The sequence below is a fragment of the Heliconius melpomene genome, chromosome 19, assembly GCF_056956725.1.
Source record: "Heliconius melpomene rosina isolate 202511_hmr_F chromosome 19, ASM5695672v1, whole genome shotgun sequence".
NCBI lineage: Eukaryota > Metazoa > Arthropoda > Insecta > Lepidoptera > Nymphalidae > Heliconius > Heliconius melpomene.
The window spans coordinates 11787516-11804649 of NC_140407.1; the positions used below are offsets into that span (position 1 = coordinate 11787516).

General features: G+C 31.2%; 2 protein-coding genes across 3 annotated transcripts; one reads left to right on the plus strand and one right to left on the minus strand.

Moving 5' to 3' along the window:
* Nucleotides 1–1695: 1695 nt before the first annotated feature.
* LOC146528771 (uncharacterized) lies at nucleotides 1696–13327 on the minus strand. The gene is made up of 9 exons (XM_085203729.1): nucleotides 13124–13327; nucleotides 12576–12775; nucleotides 10183–12494; nucleotides 9450–9637; nucleotides 7506–8072; nucleotides 6593–6689; nucleotides 5552–5686; nucleotides 4844–4964; nucleotides 1696–3291 (listed from the first exon to the last, which is right to left on the minus strand). The coding sequence occupies exons 1-9, from the start codon at nucleotides 13201–13203 to the stop codon at nucleotides 3122–3124; spliced, it is 3870 nt and encodes a 1289-aa protein (XP_085059855.1). The 5' UTR covers nucleotides 13204–13327; the 3' UTR covers nucleotides 1696–3121.
* A 512-nt stretch (nucleotides 13328–13839) lies between these two features.
* On the plus strand, nucleotides 13840–17115 carry ATPsyndelta (ATP synthase, delta subunit). 2 transcript variants are annotated; one of them, XM_085203749.1, is made up of 6 exons: nucleotides 13840–13938; nucleotides 14346–14463; nucleotides 14972–15062; nucleotides 15285–15391; nucleotides 16512–16616; nucleotides 16960–17115. In XM_085203749.1, the coding sequence occupies exons 2-6, from the start codon at nucleotides 14347–14349 to the stop codon at nucleotides 17023–17025; spliced, it is 486 nt and encodes a 161-aa protein (XP_085059875.1). In that variant the 5' UTR covers nucleotides 13840–13938; nucleotide 14346; the 3' UTR covers nucleotides 17026–17115. The 2 variants fall into 2 exon arrangements, with proteins under 2 accessions (XP_085059875.1, XP_085059874.1); XM_085203748.1 differs by having other exon boundaries at nucleotides 13842–14001.
* Nucleotides 17116–17134: the final 19 nt, after the last annotated feature.

Genomic DNA, 17134 nt, shown 5'->3' on the forward strand with positions numbered 1-17134 from the left:
TGTATTTTAGTATCGCGTAAATAACCATATGCACTTAAAAAAAACGGATATTTTGAAATTATAAACAGACACTTCAATTTTATTTATAAGAAACGATCAAATATCACCTGCCAATTTAAAAAATGTTTTTTTTTATAAGGAAGGTTTTTATAGAGTGGTTAAAACTGTGGTTTCATTTAAAGTGGTGCTGACAAAAACACTCTGTATTGAACCTAATCAAAGTATTAAAAAAAACAAATTAGTAGTCTCTATAAGTACGCTATATTCAAAAATAAAAGCGCCAAGGGGTTTGCCATTTTCTTATAATCTTCTTTGGTTGGATATTTTTAATCCTATCCTATCCTATATCTTATAAAACAAAGTCGCTTTTCGTGTCTGTCTGAACTTTCTAACTCTTCTTCTTCTAAACCACCCAACGGATTTTTATGCGGTTTTCACCATTAGGTCGAGTATTTCTCAGGGAAGGTTTATATATAGTTTATTATTTGTACATTCTTATATAAATTAACATAAATACGATAAATGTGTCTAAAGTCCTACCCGTTGAGACACTTTCGCGCATGCGCTGCTTTAATGGTAAGTCGTACATGAAAAAAATGTACTGGAGTATTGTTCCTCTTAATAAGATCTACAAAAAAGTCCGCGAGAGCATATTTTTATCTTTTAAGAATAACGTGTAGTGATCATATTTCTGTCTAAAAATAGTAATTTCAAAATATTTTTTATTGTGAGGGATATTTTTCCATAATGGTATTAATCCTTATCCTTTAAAATACTTTATTAATTTTCTACGTTAAACGAAGATAAAATTGGCTTTTTACACTATTTCGAAATTGCGAGTAGTTTTAGAGAAAAACGCATTTAATTGTTGACACATCCCGCCGTTGAAACATCAGCTGTATGTTACTCAAGTTTCACTTATCCCTTACTCTCAGCATATATATAAGTACATTAGTTACGTTGGCCATTTAATGTAGACCAAAACTGTCTTTTACTGTTTTTCATTTTAATAAGTACTTTAGAAGTTGTTACAATATCAAAAAAATCCTTGCTGCGAAACGGCTCGCCACTCGCCATGCGTCCGCCGCGCCCGCCTGCCTTACACGCATCGGTGGTTCAGTGGTACAATGCTCGCCTGCCACGCGGGCGGCCCGGGTTCGATTCCCGGCCCATGCATTCTATTTAATTTTCCTCACAGGCAGCCACGTCGTGCTTGCTTTTCATCAGGGATAGAATACCCCCTTCAGCATTAACCACAAGCTCGAAAAAGAAAACCCGGCTGCCTCTATAGCAACGAAGATTTAGTTAGATGCGTTTGGACGTATTGGATAATTGGAGTTGAATGTATTATTTCAGCGCGATATATTTGGTTTCACATTTTTTGTAGTAGTTATTAGTAGGTAGGTTTTTGTTTATAATTTCTTCCGTTTAAAAATAGTCATGTAACTATCTAAAAATAGTCATTTAAATATATTTTAATAAGTACTTGAAAAGATTAGTAGCAGATTTAAAATTACGGTACCTACTAAAAAATCCTTGCCGTGTAAAACAATTGGAAAATCCTTATTGAAACTAAAAAAATGCGGGTTGCATTAGGGTTTAATTAATTTTCACATTATCTTAAGTGCTTTGCAAACATACATTATATGAATAATCCAGTAGTAAAAGCGGGCGAAGCCGCAAGAGGGTCGCTAGTTAATATATAAGTATGTATGTAATATTGTTGGAATTGAATAAAATTTGAGTATGATGAGCTTCTTAAGCTTCCAAGCACGTGTGCTTAATTTGGTAATATGTTTGATCGAATTTCACTAAAACTAAGTCATATCGAGACGATTCTTTTTAATTTAAGTTCAAATTAAAAAAGAGTAGTAAGAGTACTTTCAGGGATATGGGGAAATCAAGAAAACATAGGTAGGTAGTTGTATTTGAAATCGGCGTTTTAAAAATATAATATGGTTTTCTTTACTTAGTATTACTACTTAAAATACCTATTATAGCTTACATATTGCAGATCTTTAATTTATATATTAGGTAACCTAGAGCAAAGAAATGAAAATAATAATAAATTTATATTTAGCAGCGTTACAGTAATACTCTCGGCCATTACTTATTGAGACATCTTCACTTAGAAACAAATCTACATACTAGAAATGCACTAAAATTGCATCATTCTGTATATCAAGGGAAAAGATGTACTAATACTAACATTATTGAAATATAAGTACTATGTCATAATAAAGATCGTTTTATTATCACAGTTTTTGTTTTACAAGACAGCTGTTTATACATATTAGGTACCTATACCATTACAAAATAATAAAAAAGTGCTTATAACAAGGTCGATCATACATTAATATATGAGGTTTTAAATTCATAAGCTTCCAATGAAGATATAAGAAAGACAAGAAAATTATACTTTGTGTGATTTAAGAAAATGTTGGTTACAAATATTAATTATTTTTTATATTATTTAATGTACCTCTCTGCTCATTATTTAATGTACCTCTAGCCTACTTAAAAGAAATTATTGTGTTTAGTTTTGATAACTTATTAAACTCTCAAAGTTTAAAGTCTGACAGGACGACATTACACAGTGAATGATTGCGTGATGAACACGTGCACAGTACATATTTTATATAGTACCTACATATATCTTCATATAATTCGCACATGTAAGCGATGTCAAGTACCGTAGTACTATTGATATTGTGGTGCAAACATTGTAAGTATATATTATATAAACTAAATAACATAAATTACATTCTTATATTTAGGCTTCAAAGTTTTAAAGTGTGGAGCAGTTGTTTTAAAGAATGGCACAATATATAAGGTTTGTGATAACAAAGTAAAATAAATATTAGAAAACATTATTACTAACAATTACTAAATATCACAAACACGTGACATCAGCTCCGAATGCAACCTTTCGGTGGCCTTAGGCTAAAGTAAAAAAATATTCTATGTAAACTCTTCAAAAATATAATTATAACATACAAAAATTATATACAAAATAATATTGACGCTTATCACTATACCTTGTAATTTTCGTTCTATAATAATATACTACATACATGAAATGACATGAAATGAGATATAAAAACTTTATTGTAAACATATGTTAATTGAAATTACGAGACATTAACTCAGATGGCCACTCCTCCGTGGCCTTTGGCAGGAGGGTGGGTGAACATAATAATAACTCATGAATAGACCCCAAAGTGTAGCTTCCTAAACAATTGAGCACCCACTCCTGGTTCACAGGCACCACGTCCAGCTTCATAGCAAGATCTAGAATAGAAAAGTAAGTATGTAAATGCTTTATTTTCATCACCACATATACCATCTTCATAAAAAAACATAAAAAATATTACAATAAATAGTAAAAAAATAGTATAAACATAATAAACAATAAACATAAATTATATAAAAATAGAATTGTAGGAAATAATATTTTTATTAATTTAAAAAAAAACAGTCTATGTTATTTTTTTATTTTTTTATTTCAGCATATAAACAATAAATATAAAAGTCAATAAAAACAATAGAAAGAAATACTACAAAAATTAAAAGTCTGTACAAATTTATTATTCTGATCTTCATTCTCATATCAATTGTCTCAAGGCTTTTGTCGAAAAACATAATATTTTATATTGATGTGATTATTCCTTTATGAACTGATTTAAATAAAATAAACACTAAATGTTAAGGGAAAGTTTGCCAAAATACAATAGTGAAACTGAATTAAAATCGGTTGATGTTAATATAATGTATGTATGAAGTTTCTATCAATGTAATACCCCACGATGATTTATAAAAGTTTTATCTCTTTGTATGTGGGTTTGTACATATTAATCTCAGAAACGTCTTAGTGAATTTAAATGTAGTATGTACTTATTATACTTTGGCAAAGTTCCCTTAATATTTAGTATTTGTTTTATTTCAATTACTATTGTTATACTTAACAAATAAAAAAGTTATGTCAATATAAAGTATTTTGTTCGAGTAATAAGTACTTGCTATAAATAACTGTTTTATTGAAATAGCTAAAACTTTATAGTCTTTACAATTATAATGTGTATAATTAGAACACGAAAGTATTACTAAGTAAATAATGGAGTAGTTCAAGCGGAACAAATCGCAAACGGGTTGCTAGTATTTAATATTTTCATTCCCATAATTTTTTTATGGTTCTGGGGTAGATTAAATATAACATTCGGTTTTAAATCAAATTCAATAGAAGGAGACAAAGATATTTAATTAAATTTCAGTACAATTTATCAACAATAAATGCTATCATCCTAGTTAATTTGACCTCTTACTATGGTACTCACCCTTCAACGTCAATACTGTGGTTTCACAATAGTCTGAGCACGCGCAAGTAAGTACAAACGATGAAAGCTTGCCAAAACTATTTTATCAAAATACTTCCCCCACGTAATCATATGTATCGATACGCCTTTGACCTTCTTCTACGCATTTATAGACTTAAACAAATAAACGATGCCAATCAAAGTTTCAAAATATAATAAACTATAAATGTTTACATGGTATAAAACAAAGATAATCTCCACTATATTTTTAAGACGATATTTCAAACTACGTAAATTCAAATTTAATCCATTTTTTTCATCTGTATGCTGTACCCCGCATAAAATTGCATAATAGTGTTAGGACACTCAGTTCCCTATGCTCCTCCCAATTTTGGGGAGAGTGTTAAGTGGCGAAACTCAACGTCGCAGATTTTTATGTTGTGTTCCACTATATCAGTTAGTCAGCTTAGGTTAACTGTAAGCCGACGATATGGTAGAAGTGGTGTCGTATGGTATAATAGTATACATACATGTAAATTTATCTTGCTGCGTGTTCTCCGGCTCGGCTAGCAGCAGTGCGGGGCGCGCGTCCTTCACACGTACGTCCTCTGGCGCCTCTACCACTCGACCGCCCGCTGTCCTCAATATATCCTAAAACAACAATCAATTTGAAATATTCAAATATTTATTTTTAAAAGGCAGAGAGAACCTAGTGTTAAGACACTCCGTTCACCACTTTCTGGAGGCAATGCGTGTTGAGTTGCAGAACTCAACGCCACGCTTTGCCTCGACACCAGAGCAAAGAAATGGAAATATAAATTTAAATAAATATTTCATCTCCTCGAGTTGGAATCGAACTCACAAACAACCAGTCGTCGACGACTGGCCTAGATTTAAATATCAATTTTAATAATTATATTTTATTATTAAGTTGCTAAGTTATGATGCACCAGAGACCAGAGCCAGTATATATTATATATGTATAACTATGTTAATTAAAATTATACTTCATAATACATATGACATAATTATATAAATATTTTTTGCCGTGTAAACACCACGTTGTGATTTTGATTCTCACTGGAGGTTAATGAAATATTTTTCCTCGATCATAACACACATATTTCTAAAAAAATTGGAAAGGAAAAGAAAGTGGGGAACGGAGTGTCTTAACACTTGGTGTAAATGCGGTAGCAATGAAATGAAATACGAAAAATGTATACATAGCGAAAACATACCTTTAATGTATCAATATCTAAAACACTAAAAGGCGGCATACAATAGAATGTGAGCCCTTCAAAGAGCTTGTGTTTAGAAAGGCGCGAGCGCCGGGGTCCCGGTTCGCCCGTACCGTCCAAAACCTCGAATGCCTCCTAAATTGGTTAAAAATAAGTATTAACTACAATTTTAGACATTTTATTAAAAAAGGTTAACCTATTAATAATACAAATAATTTATCATATCAAAGTAACGTGAGGAAACGGAATGACAATGTAAATATTTTGTAAAGAGGTGACGAAATCTCCAAATCGTTTTGCGTAGCAATTCATTTTTATTGTTTTTTATCTAAATTTAGAACCGCTAATGTATAGAATGTATAGAAAAGCTAAAGAAATTGAAAAGTAATGTACTCAAAAATAACAAGTTTAAAGCATTTCAAAAATTACATTAATAAAGTAAAAATATTACATTATTAATTTAATTTGTATGTTTCTGTTTTTATAAACCTAATTTTTTGTTTTTCTATCTTTTCGACTATTTTTCAGAATGTTGATTTTTTTTAATTATCGTATCCTCGTTATGTTGATGTTAATGCAAACAACAGAGTATGCGTGTGACTATAAGCGCGACAGGTTATGGGTTCGATTCCCACTAGAGGAAAATTTAATATTTAATATTTTCATTTCGTCGCTCTGGTGTCGAGGTAATGCGCGGCGTTGAGTTCCGCCGCTCAACAAGCAACACCTCCAAAATTCAGCTGAAAATAGGAAGCGGAAGTCTTAATACTAGGATCCTGCCTAACCTGTTTTATGCGGGATACAGCGTGAAGCACGAAAAAGAAACTACACAATTAGGTAACGACACTTGAACCATGTAGTGGGCACTTCGCGCATTATTCTATAAAGTGTCTTCGATCCCTATTAAACTATATTGATAGTAAAGTCATTTGAACGAATAATATAAATTTTGCAAAAAAATTGTAACTTTTAACCTACGAAATATTGAAAAAAATGGAAGCAATTAATGATTAATTAATAAATAATGGCATATCGAATAACCTCGTCTACAGTGCTTTTTGTTTGTAAGGATTTTTCAACCCAGTCGTAAGATATGATCCACTTGCCCCCGGCGAGTGCGCACATGTACTTCACTGATCTACAGAAATATAAAAAAATATATTATTTTAATCGGTGGTCGTCTTGACGCAGCGTCTGACAGCACAGCATCTGACTGTACGCGCCACGGTTCGATCGAACATAAGTTTATTATATTTTCTTTCCCTTGTTCTGCCAACAAGATATAGCGCGGCGACGATGGGCGAGCAAAGAAACATCGTAACACTAGGTTAGGGAACCTAATTGCATTTGTGCGTAAAAGTATACATCAATATAATAACACTTTCATGGGCTGTAGCAAAAAATAATACTGGTAATTTTTTACTACGAGTAATATTTATCAAGTCTAGATAAATATTTAAGCCTAGTAAAGGCCCAGAATTAGCTAATGAACTTGAGTGGCAGTACAGTACGGTCAACAAGTCGTGGCCGCTCTGAAGTTACTGTAGATGGCTGAGGAGATTTTATTTTAGATTTTTTTTACTTTTTTTTAGCTTAGTAGTAGCGTAGCACATAACGTATATTATATACAAGCGGACATATGCAGCTTCGCCTGCTTATTTGCACTCTTAGGGGGAATTCTATAAGTCATGAAACACGTGTTCAATGAAATATTTTTAGGAGTCAAAATTTAAAATTTTATAATAATCGGTGGAAATTTAAAGATTCCATACAAACTTTCAACCCCTTATTTGCACCCTTACGGGGTTAATTCTAAAAAAACACGAAACACGTGTTCAATAAAATATTTTTAAGAGACTGAATTTAAAAATTTTATAAAAATCGGTGCTGATTTAAAAAAATCATTATCATTGTTTCCAATATTAAATTGAATATTTGCAAAAGTTAGACCTACCTCTGAGATGTGTTATTTTCATCGACACCCACAACAAGATGGGTTACCTCCCTTGAATATTGTTCCATGTAAACCCAATGTCTTTGAGAACAGAGAAGTTTGAGATTCGCTCGCTCGGCTCTGGTTAGGCAAGAACCAGCCACATAAAATGTTACCCTTTTAGACACATGTGATTGAGAATCAAATGTCGTATCAAAAGCTTTGTACAAAAACTCTTTTTCTTGTGTAGATTTTGCTGCAACAAATGAACTAGGTCCCGGTGTCGGTTCCGGGTCGCCATCTTTAAACTTATTAAAATTAAGTGATTTTCTTGCAACAGGTGTGGATTTATGGATAATTTGACCAGCAAATTGTGGTGTATTAAGAGGTGTATTTAAAGTTTCTCTATCTCTTTCACCTACTGAAATGTTTCCCATGGTGGATTCTTCTACTGTATCTGTGAGGTTTATAATGTTTAACCCATCTTTTGTATCTATATTACCGGGACCAGGCTTAGATACGGTTGTTGTTAATTGTTGTGTATTCTGTATATGAATTGTTTTTTTATTTATTGTGAAGGATTGTTCTCTGAAAAAAAAAAAGAATAAAATAATTATGTTTATTTATTTTAATACTTTATTACACCATAATTGATTTTAATTAACTAAAACACAAAACGGAAAAAAAAAACAAATTAAATATTTGTGTGTGTGTATATGTTTTATTTATTATATTCATATTGTACAGTCAGTAATCATCATCTCCTCTAAAAATTATGTCATAGTAAAAATAGTAGACATACGATAGGAACGAGAAATAAAGATAAGATTGTTACGCCAAATTTTGCCTCAAAAAAGTTAATCTTTTATGGGTCTGAGTATACGTGTATATAATAAAACTCCGCAGTGTATTCTAAGTTTACCACTCCCAAAATTTAAAATATCTGTAAAAAAAAATCTAACGAGTAAAGCTTATTACACTGTTCAAGAATATTTAGAGGATAAACATGTATGGAATTAATGCTTATTAAATGTCATGCATGATAGCTGCCAGATAATGTAATAATTAAATTATACCATTGACTTTGAAAAGAGCAACTGTTGAGTTTCTTGTCGGCTCTTTTCAGCAGAACTGCCTTCCGAACCGGTGGTAGCTTTTTGTTTATTTGTTTATATGTTCATTCGACTATTCATAAGTGATTATAATAGTCTATTTGAATAAAGAATATTTTGAATTTGAGTAGTTAGAGTGAACTTAGTGTTAAGATACTCTCTAAATATTTTTGCATCCAATTTAATGACATACAAAATCATTACTCAGTACATTAGATGACAAAATCCAAATGGTTTTGTAAATACTTATTACCGTTACTCTGAGTAGAGTTGAACCCACAACTGCTATACATTATATACATTGCTTGCTTCACGCATTTCCCGCAAACAGTAGTGTAGGGTCACTATCTAGAGATTAGTGGAGAAATAAAATTAAATAAAATCCTTGTTTCTGAATGGGGATTGCATCCAAACTCCACACGGCTATTTCGTGACATTCAGCCTCAACAAATTTACTATTCTTCTCTTGAGCCTCATGCCTTTAAATTCCATGACGTTCTATTTCGTAAGGAACGTATCTGCTTAGAATCTTGAGAATATAATATACATATAGCAGACTTAAAGCTAAAAAAAGCCAACGATTCCCATTAAGTAGGGAATGAACCCCACAATCATCGTATTAACAGTCAGACACATATCCACAGCGCCATCAGTATGATCGATAGTTAATTTATCAATTATATCTAAGTTAATGAAATTATAGGTTAGAAAAAAATTACATATTCCTAATAAAAATAAATTTTAAATTATTTAATAGTTTAATATTTAGTATATGGTTCTTTTTTTAAAATATTGCACCTACAACTGACGCGCTAACTCAGTCTCTATATACAGTTCTATAGCAGAAACTTACTTCTGAGGTGTATCTTCGACTACACTTTTATCCGAATCATCATCATCATCATATTCTGGAGTACTGATTTTAATGACGTCTAAATCATTTAGTGGTGACAATTGATTATCTTCTTCATTCGATTTATTCAACTTTTTGGTGTTTTCCAATTCTTTATTCCGTTTATCAGCCTGGCTTTCATCATAATTCTGAAAATTTGTTTTTTTAGTTTTAGGAGAGATAAAAAAATATAGTGGGACCCGTTCCCACACTTTTTTTAAATGTTAAATTAAATTAGGACATTTTGTGCTAATTAGTGGAATACAGTGTAGCAGTTACCCTTACTTACAGAGGATAAATAAATATATTTCAATCCCCCAAGAGGCAATTGAACCCTTAACCGTCGCTTTTACACCCGCACGCCTTTGCCCCTGCGCTTCGATGGCCTAATGATATGCATAATTTTAATTTAGTATCAAATCAGCTTTACACTGTACCCCGTAACTAGCAGGATAGGCCGAGGGAACCTGAAAACTCCATTCCCCACTTTCCGCCAAATTCTGGAGGCACTGTGTGTTGAGTGGTGGAACTCAACGTCACCAAATTAATTTCTCCACCATTCAACACATAATCTCACTCAAAAATTACATGGAAAGTGCAAAGAGTGCCCTTATACCAGATTCTGCCTTCAATTCTATGTGTACGGGTATATTCTATGGGACACTATGCAAATCTAAAAAAGTATTTTTAATACCTTAAAATTTGCTGTCATAAGTACATCTGAATCTGGACTTCCTTTAGAAAGAGAAAATATGTTTTCACTACATTTTTCATTTATAGTAAGCATTTTATTTTTGTGCAAATTGATTTGACTTTTTTCTGTAATAACTGTGTTTGGTGCTGATTTATTTTTTTCATTTCCTAATAAATGGCTTAACATTTCATAATTTAAACTTTCACTGTCAGTCTCTAGTACAGTGATTTCCTTTACAGTTTTATTTTTATTAAATTTTAATTGTGAAATGCTCCCTAAATGGCCACTATGTTCATTTTTATTTTGTAATTTTCTTTTCTTATTTGTGGGAAAATCTTTTAAATATGTAGAATCTCTATTTCTTTTATTTCTTTGGGACTTTGATATATTTGATTTCAAGGTTAATATTGAAGATGCAGTTTTTTTTGTACTTTTAAGAGATTGTTTGTTGGTCTCTTCAATGGGTTCACTATCAAATATACTATTCATTGATTGTACCTCTTCTGCTATATTGTTTAATATTTTAGAAGTTTGTTGAGTATTGTTTTTAATAAGTTCATCACTGATCTTAGGTTCATTTGGTTTATTCAGTAATTGAGATACTACCCGAGTGTCTGTAACAAGTTGGTTGTTCCTACTTTTAAGTGATTGTATACTCACATTGGTTCCTTCAACAGGTTCACTATTAAAAATATTAGTTGATTCCATTTCTGCTATATCTAGCATTTGAGTATTATTTTTTACAAGCACCTCATTTGGTTTAGGGTTATTTAGTAATTGTGATGATGGAGAGTTATTTTTTATAAAAACCTCATTTGTTTTAGGATCATTAGGCGTATTTAATAATTGTGATGCTCTTTGAGTGTGTGTACCAAATGGGTCATTCTGAATTGATATTGTATCGGCAGATGCTGTGCCTTTTTTTGAAGGAGTTGATTTTTCAATTACTTGTAACATTTTTGAATTTAATTTTACATTACCTTTCTTTTTTAAATTATTATCGTTATTGATAACAATATTATTGTTCAAATTAAGAATATTATTGTGTATATCTAAAGTACATGAGGTACTTTTATTTTCCATATCGATATTGTTTAAACATGTTTGAATTTGTTTTTCTGAGTTAATTTTTAACTTAACATCATTTTCTTTTTTCTTTATGCAAATATTGGTTAATGTGGTACCAGTTTTTATTGTTATTTCAATTTCATCATTGTCACTTGATGATATTTTTGTGAGATAATTTTGTAAAGAGTCATTTTCTGCTGATTTCACAATTGTAGATTTGTTGTTATTTAATGGACCTTTTTGAAAGAAGCTAACATTAAGCTGCTTTATATGTTTACAAGTTTGTTTACTAGTAAGTTGGTTATTATCTGGTTCAACGGTAATGAGATTTTCTTTTTCAGAAATTTGTATATTTTCAATTGTGTTATTATATTTTGTTAATTCTTTACTAGAAGTAATTATTTTTTTATTATTGATATTTGCAGGTATTGAAAGAATTACACCATCATTTTCATCTCCAACTTCCATTTCTATTGAATTTTTGTGTGTGTTGTCACCTTTTGTTGACTCTTCACAAATAGTGGTTAATTTATGAACATTCACAGGTGTCAATGGGACTTCACTATCATTTTCATCCATAATTTCTGTTTCTACCGGTTTTTTATTTTGTGATCTATATTCAATATTTTTATTACTTGAAATATCATCATCCAATTCAAGCAATGTTTGAATTCGCGGATTATTAGATGGATTAATAGAAATATTTTTGTTCCTATATTTTTTAGCCAATTTATTAAATTCTTTATTTATTCTATGGGTATTATTAAAATTTTTAGCAATATTTTTAAGATACTTTTTTTTTGTTTTTGCTTGTTTTGGTTGTTTAGTACTATTATTTTTTTTAACAGATTTTTTATCTATATTATTAGAGGATAATAAAAGGTTTTTATCATTGGCCCCAAATGAATTTATTCTCAAGTCACAATTTTCCTTTTGTTTATTGCAATTTGTTTCTATTTCTGTCATTTCTTCAATTTTATCCCAGTCATCTTGTTGCACAGTGACACAAGCAATGTTTTTAGCACTTACTTTCTTTGTCTCTGAATGAATTTGTACTTTACATGTTATTTTCTCTATGAGTGGAATTGTATCTGGTTCTCTTAAACATAAAGAATCTTGATCTTTTGATACAGATTCTTGGTGTTGCATATCTGATATTGAGATATCATTTTCATTGTTTGTTAACCAAGTGTTTACATTTTTATTGGATCCATCTTCAAGAAGCAAATTTATATTGCTGTCATCTGTAAATGTTATTATAAAGATTTTTTAATAATCATTGTTTCAATAAGCAAAAGAAAAATTACAAAAAAATAATTACTTACATTTAATGTTAAAAACTTCTTGAAATAGTCTGATTACATTTGTAATATTTTCTGTATGAATTTGAAGGGGCTTATTTAAGTTTAATCTTCTTCTATCTATATTATGACCACAAAATGGACACACACTTCTACCACGCCAACAGGAATGACACAAACTATGTCCACATATTGCTGTGCTAGGTACTGTATAATATTTACAACTGAAAATAATAAAATATATAAGTGAATGAAGCCTAGCAAAGGATTCTTTCACCTGCCCTAAGTTAGTCTCTCCGTTATTGAAAGGTTTCCCTTTCCTTGCCCTTGACGTTCAATGTTTGTTGTTTGGTTTTAGTACTTGCAATTTTTATGTTAATATATTAGTTAAAACTACTTGTTGTGTAGGATTTTCTGCACAATCTCCTTTTTCTGTGCTCTGTACATCGTTGCCATTGGCGAAGTGATTATTTTACATATAGCACAACGGAGCGCCTTAAAAATCTCTTTTAATGGTACAGAAAAGAAAGATATATTGAGAAATAAGCGTAAAAAATGTTTGTAGTATTTACCATTCGATACAAGTTGAATCATGTTTGAGCACAGAAAGTAATTTTAATATTTCCTCTATGTTTACCTTTACATCTTTCATGTTTTGGGTTCTAATTAACGTTTCTTATGGCGGGAAAATACATTAAAGCTAAACTATGATGTATTATTTAATGTCAATATCAAATGTCAATTTTATTATTAATCTATGTTATTAACTTAAGTTACGCTACATGTGTTTCATGCCCACCCCAGAATAATCTAGTCACCCCAGGAATTTTACTTATAAAAATTTTCTCCAAAAAATAAAAAAAAAATTACACGAACAACTCTGTTCAAAGCTAAAGCTCTTACGTAAGGCTTAACATTTTTTTAAATTATATTATATTTTTTAATTATTTTTTTTTTTTAATTAAAAGTATTTTTTACTTTTTAGTTACCGCTGGCTAGGTTTCTCAGTCTGGTCTCTTATTCAACGCATCATTGTTTCAATGTCGTTTGCCGGTTAATTTCGAATAGTCCAGCTCTTCAATAAGAAGACTTCTAATAATCCTACTTAAGGCTGCATGCTTGACCAGCAGGAAAGAGCTCCGAGCCTAAGTAGATAACGGCGTATACGACAGTACTACCTTGCATATTGCGTACTTTACCTACATTATAAGCCCAACATAACGCAATTGGCAACATTTTTCGTTTTATCTATTGTTATTATAGTCAATATTGTACTGACAATAATATTGTGTGTGTGCTAGCCTTAAGAATTAAGATTATCTTTACAAACAAAATGTCAGCCAATGTCACATTGACAGCGTCCATCGACCATCAGGTTTAGAAGAAGGTAATCGAAGCCGAAAGACCTTATTTTCCATAATTTTCATTACACTGTGTGATCAAGATTAAAGTAAGCATTGCTTTAATTTCTTAGAAAATATTGATTTAACAACTTAATATATAAAAAATTATCACGGTCTTTCACAAAAAAAAATTACATAATCTATGTTGTCAATAGAATTTTTTTATATAAAACTCTCTTTACATAATTTTGTAGATTGAAATTACTTTCTAGAAGAATTATATTGTATAAAGTAAATCCTACTTTCTCGAATTTTCCTTTGAAGTATGTATTTGTAGGTTACAATGTTAAACTAATTCTATAGAGATGTCTTTATAAAAGTGTTTTCCAATTTTATAGATGAAAACCGACTGAATATTTATACTTATCTGATTCTTTTTAATTTTTCTTAGAATGGCTTTAGCTCTGCGTAATGTACTTCGAGGAGTAGCCAGGCGGGTTCAAGCTCGTGGGTATGCTGATGCTCCCAAAGAAGGAGAAATGGCTTTTACTTTTGCAGCTGGAAATAAAGTATGTCCAAAGTATTATCATATTTTTTGTGTCACGCTGTATCCTGAATAAAGCAGGAAAGGCAGAGAGAACCTAGTGTTTAAACACTCCGTACCACACTTTCCGTCGAATTTGCAAGGCATTGCATGTTGAGTGGTGGTACCGAACTGATAATATAAATAATAATATTAATTTCCGCAAGTGGGAATCCACCCACAACAGTTGCATTTACAGTTGCAATCTTGTGCCTATAGCCTACTAATATTACATATAAGTTTTGAGGCCAGTTGTGGAGTACGGGCAAAAGCATGTGACTGTAAACACTTTGCTTGATGCTTGTTATCAAAATGATAATATAAACAATAATTGGAAGTGGAGTTTCTTAACACTAGGCTTCCTCTACCTACCCTGCTGCATGCTGGATACAGCATGAAGCATATACATTTTAAAAATATATTTTGCTCCAAAAATACAATGATCTTTGATGCATTAGCAAAGTAATTTTATATTGTAAATTTTTGCGTTTTAGGTATTTTTTGATAAGCAGATTGTAAAACAGATTGATGTGCCATCATTCAGTGGAGCTTTTGGTATCCTGCCTAAACATGTCCCTACATTAGGTAAGTTTATTAAAAGTGTATTTCCCTTTAACACATTATGATTATATTCGTATTTAATTTTTATAATAATACATTGCTGAAAAAACAAGCTTAAAACTAGGTACTTAACTTTGCAGTGCCTGTCACTGACAATAAAGTCTTTTAAGGATTATTAAAATTAGATAATTTGATAATGTGTGAACTTAAAAAATAAAATTTTATTACTAATGTTAATAATTTCAGCTGTCCTTAGGCCTGGCGTAGTTACAGTGACAGAAAATGATGGTAAACAAAGCAAGATTTTTGTTTCTTCTGGTACCGTCACTGTGAATGATGATTCTTCAGTCCAGGTACCAATTAATAAATTATTTATTATTTATTGATATCCGTTTACTAATGCTGTATTGTACACCATAGAAAATAAACCAAATGGGTTTTTTTTTCAAAATTATTTTATTTACATAAATATAAATTACAATACAAATTGTACATATAATAAATGGATGTATATTAACTAGCTCACAATAACTTATACAAAATCTTTTATATGGTGTAAAACAGACAATTATAGAACAATTATATAGGCAAGAGGATACTCTGTCCCTGAAATAGTAAATTAGGAACAGTAATAGAACCCATAACCACAAAGAAAAAGAAATTGTCTGTTTGTCTGTTTGCATACATGCTAATCTCCGGAACTACTGGAGCGATTTGAATGAACCTTTTTGTTGTATAGCTATTAGGTCTAGGCAAAATCTAGGCTATAGTTTATTTTGAAAATGTGGATACCTGACCCTTAACAGCCTGTCTAAACTATGGGGAACTTGGGGAAAATTGAACAACATGATAAACAATTTCCACCTATATACCAAAAATGAAGATTGGAGTACCTGATGAGGATCCCTAGCAGACCATCTATTTTCTAAGAGATATAAATATAGTAGTTGATCGAGCAGTCGATCGATCAGCATCGAACAGAGCAGGAACCCCGACAGTCCAGCTAAACCTTAAGAATATGGCTTAGGAATAGTTGTTCTGCATGGTCAGTGTTGAATGAACTTAAGTTATTATTATGGCCTAATAATTTAAAATAACATAAGCTAGGAGTACCTCCACGCGGTATCCATGTATAATCATGTAGTTCAAACGAGCGAAGCCACGAGCGGTTAATATATTAAAGAAATAAGTCTCAGAGATCATCGCCTCGTTGTGAACTTGGGTACAATCTATTATTGAACAGCATGGCATTGAGTTCTGCCACTTTACATGCACAGTTTTGAATTCGGGAAATAGAGTGTCATTACCTCAGTTTCTCTGTCAGTAGGTATATTGTACGCATACTATTTATATACTCGTTCTTATATTTGTACTGGGAAATGCAATGGAAACCTCAACCGTCGTATATACAGCCAACTGCATTGCCGCTAAGCTACGACTGCCTATAAATAACTAACAACAAAATTATTTTAGGTCCTTGCTGAAGAGGCCCATCCACTGGAGAACTTGGACCGTAGCGCTGCTCAGGAAGCACTCAGCAAGGCGCAATCTGAACTTAATTCTGCTGCTAATGATCAGGTACTATATAAGTAGTTACGAATCATAAAGAAGCAAATAAAGCAATATCCATTCAGATTATTTGAAAATTATTTTCTTTTATATGATTTATATGGCACCAAGAGTAGGATCGGATAGGATGCTAATGATTTTGAGTTTAGGGAGGGCATATCTAAAATCATGGAAACCATGAGATGTCATTCCAGGGTGGTAATTCCTTAATCTTAAAAATTATTTAGTCCTAAGCGACGTAAGATTTAGAACGTTTAAGAAATTGTTAAAAATTAAATAAATTGTTAAAGATTAATAATTATAAAGATTTCACGATTTCAAAGATTTGTATTTATTTTATTATTTATTTCAGGCTAAAGCTGAAGCTGCCATTGCTGTGGAGGTTGCTGAAGAAATCGTAAAAGCTGCATCAGCGTAACTCCAGTGAATAATCGAATGATTCCAGCATGTTAGTTTAAAAACTATTTAATTTAATAGTCATCAACAATAATAAACACTATTAACTGTCGTTATGAATTTGTTTATTG